Source organism: Ranitomeya variabilis, chromosome 1 (genome assembly GCF_051348905.1).
Source record: "Ranitomeya variabilis isolate aRanVar5 chromosome 1, aRanVar5.hap1, whole genome shotgun sequence".
Taxonomy (NCBI): Eukaryota; Metazoa; Chordata; class Amphibia; order Anura; family Dendrobatidae; genus Ranitomeya; species Ranitomeya variabilis.
Genome location: NC_135232.1, coordinates 955,664,053 through 955,687,917, shown reverse-complemented (window position 1 = coordinate 955,687,917; position 23,865 = coordinate 955,664,053). Strand labels below are relative to the sequence as shown.

General features: G+C 48.1%; 1 protein-coding gene across 2 annotated transcripts in view; it reads left to right on the top strand.

Annotated features, from left to right (window-relative positions):
• The window catches only part of ZNF827 (zinc finger protein 827), a 299,492-nt gene extending 276,063 nt beyond the window's left edge, over positions 1 to 23,429 (top strand). The window contains exons 9-14 of one of the 2 annotated variants that reach the window (XM_077279284.1): positions 14,061 to 14,198; positions 14,452 to 14,623; positions 17,218 to 17,384; positions 18,381 to 18,572; positions 19,712 to 19,889; positions 22,544 to 23,429. In XM_077279284.1, the coding sequence (XP_077135399.1) occupies positions 14,061 to 14,198; positions 14,452 to 14,623; positions 17,218 to 17,384; positions 18,381 to 18,572; positions 19,712 to 19,889; positions 22,544 to 23,351 (1,655 nt within the window). In that variant the 3' untranslated portion in view covers positions 23,352 to 23,429. Of the gene's footprint in view, positions 1 to 14,060; positions 14,199 to 14,451; positions 14,624 to 17,217; positions 17,385 to 18,380; positions 18,573 to 19,711; positions 19,903 to 22,543 lie in introns of both variants that reach the window. The other variant, XM_077279285.1, reaches the window with a different exon arrangement.
• Positions 23,430 to 23,865: the final 436 nt, after the last annotated feature.

The following is a 23,865-nucleotide window of genomic DNA, read 5'->3' as shown; positions in this document are numbered from 1 at the left end:
AAGACAATGCCAACACCACTGGAAAGGCACCGGAGGGGAGTATAAGTGTTTTTATTTTAATAGGGCAAAACATACTGATTGAGAAGAGGTTGTCCAAGTAGTGGACAGCCCCTTTAAGCTGTAATTATAATGTATAGTTGGATGTGCACCCCATGACTACCTAATAGACTTATCAATATCCTCAGTGGAGAAAATCACTGTGGGTTTTATTGAACAACCAATGACAACATCTGCAAGGAGTTTGTGTGTTCTCCCTGGGTTTCCTCCCACACGCCAAAGACATACTGATAGGGAATCTAGATTGTGAGCCCCGATGGGGACAGTGATAATGTGTATAAATAAAGCTCTGTGGAATTTAGGGTATGTGCACACATTCAGGAATTTTCGCATTTTTTTCGCAATAAAAACGCATTAAAAAACGCATACATATGCATCCTATCATTTAGAATGCATTCCGCAATTTTTGTGCACATGATGCGGTTTTTTTTACGCGAAAAAAACGCATCACGGGAAAAAAATGAACATGTTCATTAATTTTGCAGATTTTTCGTGTTTTTCCCGCTATTCTATGCATTGGGAAAAACTGCAAAAAAAACCTGCACAAAAAGCACATAACAAATGCCAAAAAAAAACGCATGCGGATTTCTGGCAGAAATGTCCGGTTTTTGTCAGGAAATTTCTGCAAAAAATCCGGACGTGTGCACATACCCTAATGGTGCTATATAAGTGGGTAAAATAAATACATTTAAATGTTGCAAATTTCACATCTGCCACGTAGAACTAATTCTGCTGAGGATTTTCTCTGCAGAATGTATATGAAATTTTGTTCAATTTAAACCACAATCTTGTTACTCCAATATGTACTGTGTATTTTTCTCATGCCAATCCATGGCAGAAAATCCACTGCGTCTGCCTCATTTAGATCTACCCTACAAACAATTGCACTTGTCAACTAGAGCAAACACTGATACACTAATTATCGAGCCGCTTTATTCTTTCTCACTGAAGCTGCTTTTGTCTCGATGACTTACGGTACATTTGTCTAAATTGTATCTCAATAGATAAATGCATTTAAGCATAATATATTATGGAATGAATATAATGTATTTTACAATCTGCTCATTGTAATATTACAATTTCCGAATTTTGGTCATTATCTTATGTGTGTTTTAAAAATTCAACTTTGGTTATTGTAAAAAAAAGTGGTCTTGGCTTGTTATTTGTAGTTAGTGAAGTGGAATGTTGAGTTGTAGTTTTTAGCAGACCACAAGATGGCAGTAGTGAGCGCCACAATCGCCTGCACTTACAGTACAATTTGTAGAACTAATTGAGAGTCTTCTCCATGCTAAAGTTGTTTTTTATGTGAAGGTGACCTTCAGTATAATGACAGGAGAATGGGAGAGAAAGGGACCTTTAGAATGTGGGAGAAAATGACTGGTTTTAGTTTAGCATTAAATGTATTTACTAGACAGAAGTTTAGCTTTTTAAGTGCAGTTAAACGTTTGTAAACTGTTTTTCTAGAGTACGTTTGTTGGAGATCCAAAATATGTGTGTGCTACCAGCCTTTATCACCCACCCATCTGCAATTACATGGGCAGTGAAGGAAAAACAGTCCCGTCAGATCATCGCAATGTTGCCAGTATACGTTGGTGCCCTGTCTCCTGGCAGTGTGCTTCTTCCGTGTAGTTACATGTACAGTTGTACTCACAGGTTTACATACCACAAGCAGAAATGGAGACAGGGGCTCTGAAATGTCTTATCGGAATTGAATATTGGCCATTGCATGCACACCACTGCTCCATTCACTCTCTATTGGACTTCTGGACATAGCAGAGTACAGCGCTGGGGCTACGTGATAGCGTTTACCCCCTAGTAACCTGTGATGTATATTTTTGGCACAGGTCACATGCAGGGTGTATGAAGTTGCTCAGAAGTGAAGTCTGCATCCTACCAATGCAGCTGCCGGCTAGGTTATACGGCCAGCATCTGCCTTTAACAGCGACCAGAAGTAGCTCCGGTTTCATCAATTTAACTGCCACTGTCAATCCATGAGAGCATCAGTTACTTGTACTGGTTGCCGGTGCCCTCGTGTACCAGCTAACAACGTCCCACAACCCCAGCAATGCGATCACGGGGAGACAATGACGATGGGTTACCGTGGCAGAAGGTTGCCTGCTAAATTAGTCCTTTTATGAAACCCAGCCATAGGCTCAGCTTTATAGGAGAAGATCCATTACACTGCAAACTGCAATATTGTAGTATATCAAGCAATCGTTGGTTCAAGTCTCTAGATGGAACTTAGAAAAGAAATTAGAAATAAAAAAAAAACTAAACCTATTTGTTATTGTCTATCAAAATGTAAAATTATTTAAACCATAAGTTAAATGCAAAAAAGTAAAGCATTGAAACTCCAGAATTGCTGTTTTTCAGTCACAGCACTTTGTTGAACAAATGCAATAAAAAGCAATCAAAACATTGTATGTACGCCAAAGTCGTAGCAATACCGACTACAGCTCTGCACACAAAAAACAAGTTCTCATAGAGCGCTGAATATTTGTAACCACTTAAAATATATTTTTTTTTAAATAACAAACTACAACTCGTCCCACATAAAAAAAAAAACCTCATACGGCTATGGCAACAAAAATAGCTATGTCTCTCGAAATAAGGGGAGGAAAAATTGAAAGCAGAAAAGAGAAATATTGACTTTGTTTTTTAAATAAAACCATTATATATTATATAGCAGAATCATTAATCCAACTGTAATAATAAAGGAAATTAAAAGTGCCTGTTTTGACAAGCCTAGATGCCCTTTGTTCTTGAAAGTTTAACCCAGGGCCGGACTGGCCATCGGGCATTTCTGGCAAATGCCAGAAGGGCCTGTGGCAGTCGTGGGCCGCTCGCCAGCGCCGACTCACCCCCCCCCCCCTATGACGCCGGTACAGTTGAATGCAATGATGGAGGAGAGAGCGTCTGCTGTCGTGCCCTCTCCCATCATTTCCTGCTCTGCCTCTGACCCTGCGGGTGCGCAATGGCGTCATATCGTCGCACACCTGCTGTGTGTCGGGAAGGCAGACTGCAGCTGCTGAGACCAGAGCCAGGAGCAGCGCGGGGCACGAGGAGAGGTAAGAAGAGTCTTTTTTTTATTTTTTTAAATAAATCAATGGGTGATAACTGGATTGTGGAGCTATTGGGGGTTGCACTATATTCTATGGGGGCTGTGCTGCATTACATTCTATGGGGGCTGTGCTGCATTGCATTCTATGGGGGCTGTGCTGCATTACATTCTATGGGGGCTGTGCTGCATTACATTCTATGGTGGGGCTGTATTACATTCTATGTGGGAGGGCTGTATTACATTCTATGGGGGGCTGTATTACATTCTATCGGGGGCTGTATTACATTCTATGGGGGGCTGTATTACATTCTCTGGGGGCTACATTACATTCTATGGGGGCTGTCCTGCATTACATTCTATGGGGGCTGGCTGCATTACATTCTATGGGGGCTGTGCTGCATTATATTCTATGGGAGCTGACTGCATGACATTCTATGGGGGCTGTGCTGCATTACATTCTATGGGGGCTGGCTGCATTACATTCTATGGGGGCTGGCTGCCTTGCATTCTATGGGGGCTGTGCTGCATTGCATTCTATGGGGGCTGTGCTGCATTACATTCTGTGGTGGGGCTGTATTACATTCTATGTGGGAGGGCTGTATTACATTCTATGGGGGGCTGTATTACATTCTCTGGGGGCTACATTACATTCTATGGGGGCTGTATTATATTCTATGGGGAGGTGGGCTGTATTACATTCTATGGGGTGCTGTATTATATTCTATGGAGGGGCTACATTATATTCTGTGGGGGCTGCATTATGCTCTATGAGGGGGCTACCATATATATATATATGCAGGGGCTGCATTATACTATATGAGGGGGCTGCATTATATATATGCAGGGGTTACATTATACTCAGTGGGCTACAATATATTCTGTGGGGTGGCTGCATTATACTCTGAAGTGGCATCATTATACTATATGTGGCCTGCATTATACTGTATCAAGTACTATGGGGAATACATTATACTATATGAAGAACTATGGGGTGCATTATTCTATGGGAAGTGAATTGTACTACATGGATGGCAATGGCGGGGCATTATACTATATGGAGCACTATGAGGAATCTAATATATAATTGCCTAGAATACTACTTCCTGCAATTTGTGCCAACCTCTGTGGCTTTGTCCGGAGCTAATGTCCGGAGCTAATGTCCGTAGCTAATGTCCGGAGCTAATGTCCGGAGATAAGTGACGTCACCAGTGTCCTACACCCAGGCAGAGCACAGGGGCCCCAGGCAGAGCACAGGGGCCCCAGGCAGAGCACAGGGGCCCCAGGCAGAGCACAGGGGCCCCAGGCAGCATATGGGGCCCCAGGCAGAGAACAGGGGCCCCAGGCAGCATATGGGGCCCCAGGCAGAGCACAGTGGCCCCAGGCAGAGCACACACCAAATCGGAGGCCGAGGAGCCCCGCCCACCAAATCGGAGGCCGAGGGTCCCCGCCCACCAAATCGGAGGCCGAGGGTCCCCGCCCACCAAATCGGAGGGCGAGGGTCCCCGCCCACCAAATCGGAGGCCGAGGGTCCCCGCCCACCAAATCGGAGGCCGAGGGTCCCCGCCCACCAAATTGGAGGCCAAGGGTCCCCGCCCAGAAAAATTGGAGGCCGAGGGGCCCCGCCCACCAAATTGGAGGCCGAGGGTCCCCGCCCACCAAATCGGAGGCCGAGGGTCCCCGCCCACCAAATCGGAGGCCGAGGGTCCCCGCCCACCAAATCGGAGGCCGAGGGTCCACACCATCCAAATCGGAGGCCGAGGGGCCCCGCCCACCAAATCGGAGGCCGAGGGGCCCCGCCCACCAAATCGGAAGCCGAGGGGCCCCGCCCACCAAATCGGAGGCCGAGGGTCCTCGCCCACCAAATCGGAGGCCGAGGGGCCCCACCAACCAAATCGGAGGCCGAGGAGCCCCGCCCACCAAATCGAAGGTCGAGGGGCCCCGCCCACGAAAGCGGAGGCCGAGGGTCCCCGCACACCAAAGCGGAGGCAGAGGGACCCCGCCCACCAAATCGGAGGCCGAGGGGCCCCGCCCACCAAAGCGGAGGCCGAGGGTCCCCGCCCACCAAATCGGAGGCCGAGGGTCCCCGCCCACCAAATCGGAGCCGAGGGTCCCCGCCCACCAAATCGGAGGTCGAGGGTCCCCGCCCACCAAATCGGAGGCCGAGAGTCCCCGCCCACCAAATCGGAGGCCGAGGGGCCCCGCCAACCAAATCGGAGGCCGAGGGGCTTCGCCAACCAAATCGGAGGCCGAGGAGCCCCGCCCACCAAGTCGAAGGCCGAGCGGCCCCGCCCACCAAAGCGGAGGCCGAGGGGCCTGGCCCCGCCCACCAAAGCGGAGGCCGAGGGGCCCCGCCCACCACATCGAAGGTCGAGGGGCCCCGCCCACGAAAGCGGAGGCCGAGGGGCCCCGCACACCAAAGCGGAGGCAGAGGGACCCCGCCCACCAAATCGGAGGCCGAGGGGCCCCGCCCACCAAAGCGGAGGCCAAGGGTCCCCGACCACCAAATCGGAGGCCGAGGGTCCCTGCCCACCAAATCGGAGGCCGAGGGTCCCCGCCCACCAAATCGGAGGCCGAGGGTCCCCGCCCACCAAATCGGAGGCCGAGAGTCCCCGCCCACCAAATCGGAGGCCGAGGGGCCCTGCCAACCAAATCGGAGGCCGAGGGGCTTCGCCAACCAAATCGGAGGCCGAGGAGCCCCGCCCACCAAGTCGAAGGCCGAGCGGCCCCGCCCACCAAAGCGGAGGCCGAGGGGCCTGGCCCCGCCCACCAAAGCGGAGGCCGAGGGGCCCCGCCCACCACATCGGAAGCCGAGGGGCCCCGCCCACCAAATCGGAGGCCGAGGGTCCCCGCCCACCAAATCGGAGGCCGAGGGTCCCCGCCCACCAAATCGGAGGCCGAGGGTCCCCGCCCACCAAATCGGAGGCCGAGGGTCCCCGCCCACCAAATCGGAGGCCGAGGGTCCCCGCCCACCAAATCGGAGGCCGAGGGTCCCCGCCCACCAAATCGGAGGCCGAGGGTCCCCACCGACCAAATCGGAGGCCGAGGGGCCCCGCCCACCAAATCGGAGGCCGAGGGGCCCCGCCCACCAAATCGGAGGCCGAGGGGCCCCGCCAACCAAATCGGAGGCCGAGGGGCCCCGCCAACCAAATCGGAGGCCGAGGAGCCCCGCCCACCAAATCGAAAGCCGAGCGGCCCCGCCCACCAAAGCGGGGGCCGAGGGGCCCGGCCCCGCCCACCAAAGCGGAGGCCAAGGGGCCCCGCCCACCACATCGGAGGCCGAGGGGCCCCGCCCACCAAATCGGAGGCCGAGGGTCCCTGCCCACCAAATCGGAGGCCGAGGGGCCCCGCCAACCAAATCGGAGGCCGAGGGGCCCCGCCCACCAAATCGGAGGCCGAGGGGCCCCACCCGCCAAATCGGAGGCCGAGGGTCCCCGCCCACCAAATTGGAGGGTAAGGGGCCCCGCCCACCAAATCGGAGGCCGAGGAGCCCCGCCCACCAAATTGAAGGCCGAGCGGCCCCGCCCACCAAAGCGGAGGCAGAGGGACCCCGCCCACCAAATCGGAGGCCGTGGGGCCCCGCCAACCAAAGCGGAGGCCGAGGGTCCCCGCCCACCAAATCGGAGGCCGAGGGACCCCGCCCACCAAATCGGAGGCCGAGGGGCCCCGCCCACCAAATCGGAGGCCGAGGGGCCCCGCCCACCAAGTCGAAGGCCGAGCGGCCCCGCCCACCAAAGCGGAGGCCGAGGGGCCTGGCCCCGCCCACCAAAGCGGAGGCCGAGGGGCCCCGCCCACCACATCGGAAGCCGAGGGGCCCCGCCCACCAAATCGGAGGCCGAGGGTCCCCGCCCACCAAATCGGAGGCCGAGGGTCCCCGCCCACCAAATCGGAGGCCGAGGGTCCCCGCCCACCAAATCGGAGGCCGAGGGTCCCCGCCCACCAAATCGGAGGCCGAGGGTCCCCACCGACCAAATCGGAGGCCGAGGGGCCCCGCCCACCAAATCGGAGGCCGAGGGGCCCCGCCCACCAAATCGGAGGCCGAGGGGCCCCGCCAACCAAATCGGAGGCCGAGGGGCCCCGCCAACCAAATCGGAGGCCGAGGAGCCCCGCCCACCAAATCGAAGGCCGAGCGGCCCCGCCCACCAAAGCGGAGGCCGAGGGGCCCGGCCCCGCCCACCAAAGCGGAGGCCAAGGGGCCCCGCCCACCACATCGGAGGCCGAGGGGCCCCGCCCACCACATCGGAGGCCGAGGGGCCCCGCCCACCAAATCGGAGGCCGAGGGTCCCCGCCAACCAAATCGGAGGCCGAGGGGCCCCGCCCACCAAATCGGAGGCCGAGGGGCCCCACCCACCAAATCGGAGGCCGAGGGTCCCCGCCCACCAAATCGGAGGGTAAGGGGCCCCGCCCACCAAATCGGAGGCCGAGGGGCCCCACCAACCAAATCGGAGGCCGAGGAGCCCCGCCCACCAAATCGAAGGCCGAGGGGCCCCACCCACCAAATCGGAGGCCGAGGGTCCCCGCCCACCAAATCGGAGGGTAAGGGGCCCCGCCCACCAAATCGGAGGCCGAGGGGCCCCACCAACCAAATCGGAGGCCGAGGAGCCCCGCCCACCAAATCGAAGGCCGAGCGGCCCCGCCCACCAAAGCGGAGGCAGAGGGACCCCGCCCACCAAATCGGAGGCCGTGGGGCCCCGCCAACCAAAGCGGAGGCCGAGGGTCCCCGCCCACCAAATCGGAGGCCGAGGGACCCCGCCCACCAAATCGGAGGCCGAGGGGCCCCGCCCACCAAATCGGAGGCCGAGGGTCCCCGCCCACCAAATCGGAGGCCGAGGGTCCCCGCCCACCAAATCGGAGGCCGAGGGTCCCCGCCCACCAAATCGGAGGCCGAGGGTCCCCACCCACCAAATCGGAGGACGAGGGGCCCCACCAACCAAATCGGAGGCCGAGGAGCCCCGCCCACCAAAAGTAAGTGCGGCCCCAAAAGTAAGTGCGGCCCCAAAAGTAAGTGCGCCCCCGGGTGCAAAAGTAAGTGCGCCCCCGGGTGCAAAAGTAAGTGCGCCCCCGGTGCAAAAGTAAGTGCGCCCCCGGGTGCAAAAGTAAGTGCGCCCCCGGGTGCAAAAGTAAGTGCGCCCCCGGGTGCAAAAGTGCGCCTCCGGGTGCAAAAGTAAGTGCGCCCCCGGGTGCAAAAGTAAGCGCGCCCCCAGCCCCGGGTGCAAAAGTAAGCGCGCCCCCCAGTCCCGTGTGTGAAAAGTGCTGCTGTAAAGCTGGTAGCGCTGTTCAAGCACCATGTATTTCCTTCAGGAAATGCCCATCTAATATATAATTGCCTAGAATACTACTTCCTGCAATTTGTGCCAACTTCCGTGGCTTTGTCCGGAGCTAATGTCCGGAGATAATGTCCGGAGCTAATGTCCGGAGATAAGTGACGTCACCAGTGTCCTACACCCAGGCAGAGCACAGGGGCCCCAGGCAGCATATGGGGCCCCATGCAGAGCACAGGGGCCCCAGGCAGCATATGGGGCCCCAGGCAGAGCACAGTGGTCCCAGGCAGAGCACAGGGGTCCCAGGCAGCCTATGGGGCCCCAGGCCGAGCACAGTGGCCCCAGGCAGAGCACAGGGGCCCCAGGCAGCATATGGGGCCCCAGGCAGAGCACAGGGGCCCCAGGCAGCATATGGGGCCCCAGGCAGAGCACAGTGGCCCCAGGCAGAGCACAGGGGCCCCAGGCAGAACATGGGGCCCCAGGCAGAGCACAGGGGCCCCAGGCAGAGCACAGGGGCCCCAGGCAGCATATGGGGCCCCAGGCAGAGCACAGGGGCCCCAGGCAGAGCACAGGGGCCCCAGGCAGCATATGGGGCCCCAGGCAGAGCACAGGGGCCCCAGGCAGCTTATGGGGCCCCAGGCAGAGCACAGTGGCCCCAGGCAGAGCACAGGGGCCCCAGGCAGAGCACAGGGGCCCCAGGCAGCATATGGGGCCCCAGGCAGAGCACAGGGGCCCCAGGCAGCATATGGGGCCCCAGGCAGAGCACAGTGGCCCCAGGCAGCATATGGGGCCCCAGGCAGAGCACAGTGGCCCCAGGCAGAGCACAGGGGCCCCAGGCAGCATATGGGGCCCCAGGCAGAGCACAGTGGTCCCAGGCAGAGCACAGGGGCCCCAGGCAGCTTATGGGGCCCCAGGCAGAGCACAGTGGCCCCAGGCAGAACATGGGGCCCCAGGCAGAGCACAGTGGCCCCAGGCAGAGCACAGGGGCCCCAGGCAGAACATGGGGCCCCAGGCAGAGCACAGGGGCCCCAGGCAGAGCACAGGGGCCCCAGGCAGCATATGGGGCCCCAGGCAGAGCACAGGGGCCCCAGGCAGCATATGGGGCCCCAGGCAGAGCACAGTGGCCCCAGGCAGAGCACAGGGGCCCCAGGCAGCATATGGGGCCCCAGGCAGAGCACAGTGGTCCCAGGCAGAGCACAGGGGCCCCAGGCAGCCTATGGGGCCTCAGGCAGAGCACAGTGGCCCCAGGCAGAACATGGGGCCCCAGGCAGAGCACAGGGGCCCCAGGCAGAGCACAGGGGCCCCAGGCAGCATATGGGGCCCCAGGCAGAGCACAGTGGTCCCAGGTAGAGCACAGGGGCCCCAGGCAGCCTATGGGGCCCCAGGCAGAGCACAGGGGCCCCAGGCAGCATATGGGGCCCCAGGCAGAGCACAGTGGTCCCAGGCAGAGCACAGGGGCCCCAGGCAGCCTATGGGGCCTCAGGCAGAGCACAGTGGCCCCAGGCAGAACATGGGGCCCCAGGCAGAGCACAGGGGCCCCAGGCAGAGCACAGGGGCCCCAGGCAGCATATGGGGCCCCAGGCAGAGCACAGTGGTCCCAGGTAGAGCACAGGGGCCCCAGGCAGCCTATGGGGCCCCAGGCAGAGCACAGGGGCCCCAGGCAGCATATGGGGCCCCAGGCAGAGCACAGTGGTCCCAGGCAGAGCACAGGGGCCCCAGGCAGCTTATGGGGCCCCAGGCAGAGCACAGTGGCCCCAGGCAGAACATGGGGCCCCAGGCAGAGCACAGTGGCCCCAGGCAGAGCACAGGGGCCCCAGGCAGAACATGGGGCCCCAGGCAGAGCACAGGGGCCCCAGGCAGAGCACAGGGGCCCCAGGCAGCATATGGGGCCCCAGGCAGAGCATTTTCGTTTTTGCATTTTCATTTTTAGCTCCTTTTCTTCCCAGAGCCTTAACTTTTTTATTTTTCAGTAAAAATGGCCATTTGAGGGCTTGTTTTTTGCGAGATGAGTTTGTACTTTTGAACGGAACCATTGGTTTTAACATATTGTGTACTGGGAATTGGAAAAAAAAATTTCCAAGTGCCGTGAAATTGCAAGAAAAGTGGAATTCCATAGTTGTTGCTTTTTTTTAATTTTTTTTACCATGTTCACTAAATGCTAAACCTGACCTGCCATTATGATTCTCCAGGTCATTATGAGTTCATAGGCATACAAAATGTCTAGGTTCTTTTTTTATTTAAGTGATGAAAAAAAATCCAAACTTTGGTAAAAAAAATAAAATAAATGGCGCCATTTTCCGAGACCTGTAGCATCTCCATTTTTTCTGATCTGGGGTTGGATGAGGGCTTATTGTTTGCGCGCCTAACATTATTGATACCATTTTGGTATAGATACGATCTTTTAATCTCCCGTTATTACATTTTATTGCAATGTTGCGGCAACCAAAAAAATGTAATTCTGACGTTTTGAATTTTTTTTCTCATTATGCCGTTTAGCGATCGGGTTAATTCTTTTTTTTATATTGCTAGATCGGGCAATTCTGAACGCGGCGATACCAAATATGTGTATATTTGATTTTTTTTGTTTTGTTTTTGAGTGGGGCGAAAGGGGGTGATTTAAACTTTTATACTTTATTTTTTGAATATTTTTAAAAACATTTTTTTTTTTACTTTCTGCGTGCTTCAATAGAAGCTGCACTATGGGCTCTGCTGCATACAGGCGAAGATCAGATCGCCTGTACAGTCATGGCCAAAAGTATTGACACCCCTGCAATTCTGTCAGATAATACTCAGTTTCTTCCTGAAAATTATTGCAAACATAAATTATTTGGTATTATTATCTTCATTTAATTTGTCTTAAATGAAAAAACACAAAAAGAATTGTCCTAAAGCCAAATTGGATATAATTCCACACCAAACATAAAAAAGGGGGTGGACAAAAGTATTGGCACTGTTGGAAAATCATGTGATGCTTCTCTAATTTGTGTAATTAGCAGCACCTGTAACTTACCTGTGGCACCTAACAGGTGTTGGCAATAACTAAATCACACTTGCAGCCAGTTGACATGGATTAAAGTTGACTCAACCTCTGTCCTGTGTCCTTGTGTGTACCACATTGAGCATGGAGAAAAGAAAGAAGACCAAAGAACTGTCTGAGGACTTGAGAAACCAAATTGTGAGGAAGCATGAGCAATTTCAAGGCTACAAGTCCATCTCCAAAGACCTGAATGTTCCTGTGTCTACCGTGCGCAGTGTCATCAAGAAGTTTAAAGCCCATGGCACTGTGGCTAACCTCCATAGATGTGGACGGAAAAGAAAAATTGACAAGAGATTTCAACGCAAGATTATGCGGATGTTGGATAAAGAACCTCGACTAACATCCAAACAAGTTCAAGCTGCCCTGCAGTCCGAGGGGTACAACAGTGTCAACCCGTACTATCCATCGGCGTCTGAATGAAAAGGGACTGTATGGTAGGAGACCCAGGAAGACCCCACTTCTTACCCCGAGACATAAAAAAGCCAGGCTGGAATTTGCCAAAACTTAACTGAAAAAGCCAAAAACGTTTTGGAAGAATGTTCTCTGGTCAGAAGAGACAAAAGTAGAGCTTTTTGGGCAAAAGCATCAACATAGAGTTTACATGAGAAAAAAAGAGGCATTCAAAGAAAAGAACACGGTCCCTACAGTCAAACATGGCGGAGGTTCCCCGATGTTTTGGGGTTGCTTTGCTGCCTCTGGCACTGGACTGCTTGACCGTGTGCATGGCTTTATGAAGTCTGAAGACTACCAACAAATTTTGCAGCATAATGTAGGGCCCAGTGTGAGAAAGCTGGGTCTCCCTCAGAGGTCATGGGTCGCTGCAGATCCGCAGTTGATTTACAGTACAATGTAAATCAATGAGAAAAAAAAGGTGTGCACACGTTGCGGAAAATCCAGTGCGGAAACACTGCGGATTAAAAGAAGTAGCATGTCACTTCTTTTTTGCGGATCTGCAGCGTTTTTGTACCCATTCCATTATAGAAATCCGCAGGGGTAAAAAAACGCAGTAAATCCGCAAAAAAAAACGCAGCAAAACCGCACAAAAAACGCTGCGGATCCGCACAAAAAAGGCAACAAATCCGCAGCTGCGTTTTCTGCCAGGAGAGGCAAAATCCGCACCAGAAATTCCTAAGGCTAATCCGCAAGGTGTGCACATAGCCTTAGGTTGTGTTCACACTTGTGTTTTCACTGCCCCATATGTACAGAAAATAGAATAAGGGTATGTGCCCACGCTGCGGATTCCACTGCGGAATTTTCCGCAGCAGATTTGATAAATCCGCAGTGCAAAACCGCTGCGGTTTTTACTGCGGATTTATCGCGGTTTCTATTGCGGTTTCCGCTGCGGGTTTACACCTGCTGTTTTCTATTGGAGCAGGTGTAAACCCGCAGAGGAATCCGCACAAAGAATTGACATGCTGCGGAATATAAACCGCTGCGTTTCCGCGCGTTTTTTTCCTCAGCATGTGCACTGCGGATTTCATTTCCCATAGGTTTACATTGTAGTGTAAACTCATGGTAAACCGCTGCGGACCCGCAGCTGCGAAACGCTGCGGTTCCGCAGCAAAATCCGCAGCGTGTGCACATACCCTTAAACTCTAAATAGAAAAAGAATGAGTTGGTTTCTGGTTTTTATTTCCTTTTAAAGCAAATGCCTCATATTCAAAATTGATGCACTTGCTCCCCCTTGGATTCTCATGGTAAGAACTTGTCTCAAGATTCCCACAAGTAATCTTTTCTTTACAGTTTTGAAAGACTTGTCCAGGTTTATGACATCAGAAAATTGACCTCATGTATTAAGATGATACATGTTATCAGGAGCCTTTTTCATCCAGAATGTTTGCGTTCACAATGCTAGTATGAACAAATCTGAAGCAGCTTATAAGGACAGAACAGGGGTAATTGGCTTTACATGACCCTTTATCACAATACCCTTCCATGCCTCTTGTTGCTTGGCTTACATAAATGAAGCTTCTAATCAGAGGTGTCTGATACTATGATGTGAGCAGATGTTGGACCCTAGTTGCACGCTGATCTGTACAGTCAGTGGTTGAGGATTTTCTGGTATCAATGCTGATCTCAGTGTGAGCAAACAATGGCAATTCAGGAGCTGTTCTACACTTCTTGCTGTGTCTTTGATGTTCTCCTGTAAGCTGTTTGCACATATAAAAATGCTCAGTGTATTCACTGGCCAAGAACATCTGTTTTTGAACCAGAAACCATTTCTTTTGATGCCTGTCCAGGTGGGATGTCTCTCAGACATGAGAACTGTGCATGTGCCGGCCAGATCCCATGGATTGTCTTATGAATTATGTGTCCTTTGACAGTTGGGCCCCAATAAAAACATAGCACTTGGCATCCATTCTGATAGCAAAGTCTTGAAAGTGTTATGATCATAAAGTGATTTTCTTCTGCAGAATATTTTAAGAAGGCTAAACCTTCCCTGATGATGAGCACCAGCCGGTGTATATCTTTGTTCTGGCTTTACACTGTCTGTAATATTTCTCCTTGTTCTACCTAATATATCCAGTAAATTCTTAATTAAGTTTTGTATTTTCTTTTTTTCTTTTACTACAAAGATGGAATTACAACCTGGTTAACAAGTCTTCGCCTACATAAATCCCTTGATGTATTTTCTCCATCGTTGCAGATTCAGAGACACTTGGACTAGATGCAGGCAGTGGGTTAATGGCCTGGAAGCTGAATGAACAGCTCTTTCCATGCGATGTTTGTGGAAAAGTATTTGGTAGACAGCAGACTTTATCTCGACATCTGTTATTGCACACAGGTACAGCTTTCATTACTGTGAAATATTAAAAGTATGCCCTCAAGCCCACCTTTTTATCGACGTGGTGAACGCCTAGGAGAGGCCCGGTTGTACCATCTCAAGTTTGTTCTTCATCTTGTGCTGCCAGTTTGGTATTTCATGGGCAGCAATAGGTCATATTTCTCTAACCCTTATGTTGGGCAGACATTTCCTCTTGTATAATGTAGCCTATGTGATGGATTTAATATCACTGTTTTTGTACTTTCCTGTACAGAAGAGAGAAAGTACAAGTGCCATTTGTGCCCATATGCTGCAAAGTGCCGGGCTAACCTGAACCAGCACCTAACTGTCCACGCTGTAAAGTTGGTAAGCACTGACACTGAAGATATTGTCAGTGCCGTCATTTCTGATACCAGTGAGAAAAAGAAGAACCCATATTACTATAGGTGAGAGGCACTCACATACTTGTGTTCTTTATTCAGTATTACATTGAAGATGTTTTCAACCATTTTAATAGGTTTTATTTTTAGATTAATGGCTTTTACATGTTTTTTTACGAGAAATTCAGTCAATTATTTCATTTTATCTCAGAAGGCCAATTATGGCATTAGTAATCTCAAATATTACATTGATATGTACGGTATGTTTAAAATCCGATCTGTCATCAGATTGTGTTTAAAGGGGACAGGTTGGCTCTCCTATTAGCCAAAATGGCTGAAGAAAAAAAAATCTTGTGCAATTTTTTCAAAACATACACTGGCCATTTATTGTTCTCCATTTAATATTCCCTCTACAGTTTTCTGGGATCAAAAATGTGGAAGGGGCATTTGCACAATAACTGTCGCACATTGTATTTGAAATTACCATATGTCAGATTGGGCATTTCTAGTTTACTTATATTTATTATGATGGGTGCCCCTCATCATAAAATTAGCACACCCCACTCCAGCAGCCTGTGGGTTTAACACTGGCCTATGTATCACCTGTCATGATAAACTCTTCCAATGGATTGAGTCCTCTGAACTTGTGAGGGGCGCGTTCTGCCCACCTCTCGCCTCTGTGATTGGAGGGCTGCTGTTTGTATTTGCCCAGTAACCAGCTGTCAATCACAAGAGTGTTTTACTAAGAAATAAAGTGGTTTTGTGCAATATATGGAAGTTAAGCCTAATAACAGTTCTGTTTTGTCACAATAGAATGCCCTAGAGCTTTCTGAATTAGTCGAAAGGTGTTGAATATTCAGCACTGCCATGAATTGGCTGATGAGAATAGCAGGTATGAAGGTAGTAGCCTTCTTATTACCCATTGAGGTTTAATATAAAGATCGACATGGAGTTAATCACATGACCAATGCCAATCATCCGGTTATAGGATGTTTCGCCCCCAGTAATTCACCCCCGGGTACATTTTGCCCGCGCACATTTCGTCCCCAGCATTTGGCCCCCAGGATGATACTTACCTGTCGCAGCTGCAGCTCCGTGGGTCACGGAGTGCAGTCTAGCGGTTCCCCGTGACGTCAGATGGAAACAGTTGATTTAACATGTCACAAAAGTGAAGCACTCTGTACATTACTTTTGAGACATGTGGATTGATGACGGATGGGAATTCATGAACCACAAGGACAAACTGGCAAAACATCCAAACACAAAATTCTGGGGGCAAAACAGGGTACAAACAGGGCGAAATGTACCCGGGGGCGAACTGCTGGGGGCGAAACATCCAAATCCCCAATCTTCCTGTCCTGAAAGTGCATTCTCTTTCTCTTACCGCTCTCTTAATCTAAATATCCAGCTTGTGCATAATAAAATCACAGCTTATAAATAATATTTATTCAAGTACTTGGAGTCATTTTCTTTAGTGAAATGTATAATTGTCCTAGATGAAAGCATGTATGTATAGAGTCAAACAGAAAGAAACAATCAGCTCACCACGGAACAGAGGAATCCCTGACGCACGGAGAAAACCATTGATATGACAAAGGGTCACTTAGGAAACATTTTTTCCTATGTATCTATATAGTGTCAATCTGTTCCACAGCACCCTCGCACTATGTTTTAGCATTTTATAGCTTTTATACATTATTAAGCAGCACTGTTCGCACTTGTGTCGAAGGCTCAGACGAAGGTCAGTCATTTTTTTTCAGAAAAAAAAACAAAAACCGAATGGATCTTACTGGGTTCCATCTGGCGTTATTTGTTTCCACGATCGGACATTTTCCTGCAGGAGTTGGGTTTCTTGTGTTCCTCTAACAGAACAGAGATACAAAACTCCGTGCACAAGTGTGATCCGCGCCGTATTTGCGACTTCCTGGAAGTCTCATTCCCTTTGCCCTGTGTACACAGTTAAAAATAGGCAGTGACCCTGTCAGTTTGCGCTGTCACACAATGATCTGAGGTCTTGTTCTGTGTATGTCCTGTTCACTAAATAACAGCCGGTGGCAGCATTGTGTTCATATTCTAGCACTGACTGGGACATGACGTTCCTGGAAGCTTGTGAAATAGTGCGCAGTAACCTGGGAAGCTGTCCAGATTGTTTGAGTTGGTTTCTGAGGTGCCGTGTGCTCTCTACTTAGCAACAAACCAGCCTTTACAACTGTATTTGGCAGGATTACATTGCTCCTCTGTTGCCCAGAGGAAGCCGCTAGGTGATGTGCAGCATCTGGAACATGTAGTTCCCAATTAACATCATCATTATACTCCACAGTGTAATGTCATGACACATACCCCTCAATATATATAAATATATATATATATGTATATATATATATATATATATATATATATATATATATATATATATATACACATGGTTGGAAGGGGGGAACATCCTCAAAGATGTTTGTTTCTTCAGTACTCACGGGAATTAAAAAGTCACAGTATTAATCTTTCATGTCATAACTTTCACAAAACCTTACAAGCATTTCAAAGTTTTTATGGAAATCCTCTATTCTGGCTTTGTATCAATGCTATGGCTTTCGGAGGTGACAGAACTTTCAAAAATGCATCCACAGATAATGACGTTTGTTCCTCTTCATCCCATATAGCTGCCATGTTTGTGGCTTTGAGACCGAGCTGAATGTCCAGTTTGTGAGCCACATGTCTCTTCATGTAGACAAGGAACAATGGATGTATTCAATTTGCTGCAGTACTTGTGACTTTGTCACCATGGAAGAAGCTGATATGAGAACTCACATTAGCACCAAACACTCAGGTAAGGAAAGGAGGCCCTCAGAGACCGAAATAATGGACCACAGAGGAGGAGAGCACTTTATTAGTGGAGTGAAATGCAAACGAATAAAAATAGACAAAAAGATGAGAACTTTATGTATAAACTTATCTTAAAGCTATAAAAGTAATATGCTGTAGAAATATTAGCAGGGTTACCAAACAATATGGGCTCAAATAGAAATGGACCAACCGGAAGGTAATAAAAAAAACAAAAAAAAAAAACGGTCCCAACGGACAAGGTGCACACTGTCCTCTCTCCCACTGTCTTTGACGCCACTTGCACTGTTGGATCTACTTTTTATATGTTTTTAATATGTTTATCAATACTTGGACCAAATAATATTTTATTATTTTTTTTGTATCCATTATTTTGGACATATTGCCTGAAAGCTAGCTAGCATTGCATCTTTCATTTATTAAGGTTAGGAAATGTTCACAGATTAAGTTACAAAATTAAGCAAATACACGTTTTGGGCTATGATTTGGTCACTTGTAATCTTATAATATTAGGAAAATGTACACAAATAATTTATTTCATGCAATATTTTCACAGTTTAAACATTTTATAAAATACCTAGAAATTCTATACAGTTCCTCCAATTCCCATAATGTATGTCTGTCCAATAAGGGCTGACCATTTTACTGTACAGGGGCACACCATGTTGACAAAGGGAATGGTAAGACTTTGGCATCAATTTCATGCAGGTATAAAAGAGGAATGGCATAATGGAAAATGTCAAGAAAAGGTTCTTCAGCATTATTGATGTATAGGAAGTACAAATATTTGCTAGTGCAAAACATGTCAGGAATTCTGACAGGTCCACTGCAAGCCATAATAACACCTTCACTGAGAAAACTCGTGCATCTTGGCCAGTATGGAAATCATCATGTGCACCCAGCTCATGTGTGACATGGAGCCCAGTGTCTAGAAAAATTGTCTAAAATCGTACCATTTAAAAGGGTGTTTATTTTTCTCTAGGAGATGAAAGAAAGACCCCCAGTGAATCCGTAAGCCCTTCTTCTTCTTCATTGTCAGCTCTTAGTGATTCAGCCAACAGTAAAGAAGACTCGGACACCCCACTAAGAAACCCGACTTCAAACAGCTTGTTGGTGATTTCTGTAGGACACAGCTCCCAGCCTTTTGTTAGCAGTGAAGAGAAATCTGACAAAGGTAACTGTGGCTCACACAAGCTGCTACAATGTCCTCTCCGTCCACCTGTAAGCGCCTCTTTCTGTGCAGCGACAATGTCATTCCGCATTATAAGGAGCTCTGAAGTGAGCGAGTGACTATATATTGTGGTATGAGGTGGAGAATGGCAACACTGATAGAGACGGGATAGGATTCAATGCTTAAAATGAGGACTAGTGATCAATATAACATTTACACTATTGGTAACACTAGAACAACAGATCTCCTACTTGTATGTACAATAAATGGTGAGATGGTGATCTGGTATTGCTTTGCGTAAATGAGATTTCCGTTGGTTAAAGAGGTTTTCTGGGACCCTTATGGCCTATCCATAAGATAGGCCATAATTATTAGATCATTAGTGGTCTGACGTTTGGTGCCAACACTGATCACCTAATTGATGGGGTCAGGCGACTTCTGCCTTCCCTTCAATGTTTCCCAGGTGTAGTACTAAACAGTTTGCAATGTTTATGCCTGATACTGCAATTCAGTCTCCTGAAGCCTGAGAGACAATGAAGGGGTCAGTTGATTGTGGGGGTGCTGTGAAGTGGGCTCCCATGTAACTGATATTAATGACCTATTCTATGCATAAGCCATTAATATCAAAGTCCTGGAGGAACGCTTTACACCTTTCTTTTTATTGGTTTCATGTTATAGCTACTTTCTGCCAATATGTTTTTGCATGTCAGTGTATAAATGGCTTTTCCCAGTTTAAATGTTTCTTTCCTTAGCATCCACTATCTAAACAAATAACAAAATGAGCCTTAGTTACAATGACACCTCAGCACTACCTGTCCACCGCCACCTTCAGTCTTCCATGACATGGTTGCAGCAGTAACGTCATGACTACAGTACATGACCACTGCAGCCAGTTACTTGGCTCATGATTGGCTGCAACGGTCACATATTGTAGTTGTGACATCACCGCTGCAGCCAATTAATAAAGAACGTGATGCTGTGCTACAGGTAAAGAGAGTAAATAAAGCATTTTTTTTATTTTTTGACAGAACACAAAATTAAAGCCGAAAACCCCTTAGATCATTGTACAGTTTATTACTTTTGTTTAATTTATTATATTAGGATATTAAAGTTTTATGCTAATGGATCTTTTATAATGGCAGGTTTTGAATGTGTGTTCTGCAATTTTGTCTGCAAAACAAAACCAATGTTTGAACGACACCTGCAGATTCACCTGATCACTCGAATGTACGAGTGTGACGTGTGCCATAAGTTCATGAAGACACCTGAACAGCTGTTAGAACACAAGAAATGCCACACAGTCCCTACCGGTGGGCTCAAGTAAGGAAAGCAAGTACAAAAACTTTTCCTGTGTTAAGCATATGAAACATTCTGTTGTATGAAAATGATTATTTTTGTATATGTCTGCAAGATATTCTCTGGTTATGTAGCTAGGAATACACAGTCATAGCATGCCCTCATTCCCAAAATATTATCATTGATAGCATTTCAAGGGGTTTTCCCATGAACAATGTGTATTTTAATTAATAGATCTTGTAATAATACAAGTTCCACAATTGGTTGTGTGGGGTAAAAAATGTTCCTGTGCTGAGAACTTAAATATGTGCCCCTGCTATATATTGTGTAATGACTGATCGTGCAAAGCTGCTCCAGCTTATGGCCGGCAGATATCATAGATCTTGGTAAAGGTAGAAGGATAAGTAACTTATGATAAGTGAGTATACAGATGAAAAAGCAATTGCTTCTTTCTGAGTTAACACATTTCCCTGCCTGCTTTATCACAGAAGCAAGTATTTCTGCCACATCACCAGTCCTGTGAGCTGATCATAAATCAAGCTAGTGACATAATAGCGCAGCGGCTGCTTGAGCTCCTACGTCACTGACTTGAGTTATGATGAGCTCAAAGGGCCGGAGATGGGTCACTCATTCCTGTGTTACCTCAGAACAGGGAAATGTGTAACCTCAGAAAGCAGCAGCTGCAAACCCCTCCTATTTTAGCTGTATACTCACTTATCATAAGTGACCCATGTTTCATCATCGGCCAGGTGCTGTGATATGTGCCGACCATGAGCTGAGGGAGCAGTGCATGGTTGGATGCAACCATTACACAGTACATAGCAGGGGCATATTTTCAGGTTTATCTCAGCATCGGAACATTTTTTTTTAGCCCATCCTATTGTGGAACTTCACTATTATTCCAAGATCTATTGATTAAAATGGGACAGCCTCTTTTAAGTTTATATTTTATTTGTAATATAAGGAAACTTCCTATTCTGTTATGGTTATTAACCTTAGTAATACCATTCACATCACTTTGTGAACGGTCCAGAAAGGACTGTAGTGAAAGTATAATGTCTGCAAAGCTGAATAGGTCACAGGTCCTCAAGTAGCATTAAGTTTATAGAGCTAAATAGTAGAACTCCGTGGTGATAGGCGCTTACTAAAGTGGATTTATTATTCAAGAGAAACTGAATAAATCCATCTTTTTACTGTATAAAATATAAGTGCTTAGAAAAAGTTGGTTTAAAGTGAACCTGTCATTACGGAATTCCCTCTGTAATGAATTCCAGGGCAGCACAGTTACCCTTATTCCATCTAGCATTATGAGTGGAAGGCTGAAAATAGTTTTATATCCCACTGTGTGCTTTTGTGTCCCAGTCATGTGAGCGGGCACAGCATGGAGCAGTCACAGATGCACACCGTGTCTGCTCTGTAATCATGATCACTGGTACTTAATTGACATTGTGATCAGCACAATCAATTATTTTAAAAAAGCAATATCACGCCCTGTAGTTCCCTTTAATGTAGCCTTCTATCCATTTTTGTTGTGTGTTGTCATATATGGAACGATGTTTCAATGTTTCATTGTCCATGTAGTAAGTGATAAGTGACAACTAAACGGTGTAACCAAAAGAAGTATTATATTATCTTGACGCAGAGGTCAAATCTGTAATGCGACCCTGTTGGAAGGCAGCTTAATTTTTCAATTTAATTTCAAATTTTTTAGTATTTTTATATAAAAAGCTGTATAAATGCTGCAAGGACTCACAGAGAAAGCTCAGGAGTCCGGATTCTCACCTCCCCTACACTGCTCCCAGACAGCACAGCACACCATTCTGTGTGGACCAGGGAGACCGGACTTACGTGCATTTTCTAAGTCTGTAATTATATAGCTTTTCATACTAAAATACCGATTAATATGGTAGAAAATTGTACATTTCATATCACCAAGCTCAACTTCACCTTCAATATTCTCTGTTGATCTCAAATACATAACAGTAGATCTGAAAGAGCTGAAAATGTCAGGTTCTTAAAGGGATTGTACCTTTTCAGAAAAGTTATAAGCGTTGTTAGTAGTTAAAAAAAAAACAGACTGGGCTTTATTTACCCTGCCAGGGTCCAGTGTTGAGTCACTACTGATTTCAGTGTCTGTGATTGTCTGCAGCGTTGATACCATGTTAACACTGCTGCAGCCAATAATTGAGCTTAGCGGCTTTGTGAGTGTACTTGGCATGAACCGTTGAGCTCACTGATTGGCTGTCAGTGTTGCAGACAATTACAGACACTGGGAGCAGCGCCGGTGAATCGACTAATATTAATGTCTTACAGATTTCACAGCAAGTACACCCACCTCATCAGGCCCAAAACATTTATTTAAATGTGTATGCAGTCTATATTGTAAAATATGGTGACATATCCTTTCAAGGTTGACTTGCAGCCTTTCCAGAAATCAGAGGCTGCTTTTTGACAGTCTGGACTGCAGGCACAGACTACATACTGCCAGAAACAGACTGCTGCAGTAAGTTCCTTAAAATGTTTCACAGTATTATTAGAATGCTCAAGCTGCTAAATCGTAGTTTTTGAAAAGTTGTTCGTAGCTATGCATAGTCGCCTTTAGTTAGCGTCAATATAATCTCATTTATGTCTGCTGACAAGACTAACTGTCTATATGATTTGCATGGCTTTCTTTGTAGGTGCCCATTCTGCATTTACTCCACAAACCGCCCTGCAGCCATGGAATGTCACTTGAAAACGCACTACAAGATGGAGTACAAGTGTCGGATCTGCAAGACGGTCAAGGCAAACCAGCTAGAGCTGGAAGTGCACATCCGCGAGCATCGGCTCGGGAATCATTACAAGTGTGACCAGTGTGGCTACCTCTCAAAGACGGCCAATAAGCTGATTGAGCATGTGCGTGTCCACACAGGAGAGCGCCCCTTTCACTGTGACCAGTGCAGCTATAGCTGCAAGCGCAAAGACAATCTCAATTTGCACAAGAAGCTCAAGCACTCTCCCCGCCAGACCTTCAGCTGCGAGGAGTGCCTGTTTAAGACCACCCACCCCTTTGTCTTCAGCCGTCATGTTAAGAAGCACCAGAATGGTGAGTTCCTGGAAGAAGAGAAGAAATTCCAGACCGCAGTCCAAAAAGAGGCTACCCCTGGGCTCTCCGTCAATGACACTAGGAGCCTCTTGTCACCTCTCTCTGTCATGTCTGCCTCACAGGCTCTCCAAACAGTGGCTATGTCTGCTGCTCAAAGCAGTGGCATGGAGACGCATTTAGCACTTAAAGCCTTTGCAGTAAACGGTAACTTATCATGCTTGGATAGGTACCAGAACTCAGAATTTGCTCATCTCATTCCCTTAACAATGCTCTTTCCTATGAACCATTATGATGTCACATTCCATCCTCCCAGACCTCAAACGGCACCCCCCGGTGTCCCCACGCCGAAGCACTCCTTCCTTGCTTACCTTGGACTGACAGAAAGGGCAAAAACTGTTTAACAATGGCCCTTATTTTGTCTCTAAAATCCGGCAGGTAAACATTGCTGCAAATTATATGTTTGATTGGTATGAAGATTAGTTATTGGGCTCTGTGTGTATACTTACTGCATTTACATAAAGCTGCTTAATGAAGTATTCAGAGAGAAAACCTACTGCATACGTCTACATATCGAGGGGCTGGTGCCCCAATGCCGCTGCTTTTGGTGACGGCTTCTGCACTTATTAAATGATAGTTTCATGTTTCATTTGTATACAAGTATGTTGCAGCCTGATAAAAGTACTATGGGGAGAAACATGTACTATCTATAATATAAGTACTGTGGAGAGAAATGTGTTCCACACTTAATAAGAAAAATCTGTTGATAGAAATGTACCACCCATAATAGAAGTACTGTGATGAGTAAAGTACCACTCATAATAGAAGTACTGTGGAGAGAAAACTAACAGCCATAATAGAAGTACTGTGGAGAGAAAAATACTACCCATTATAGAAGTACTGTGGGGAGAAAAGTAC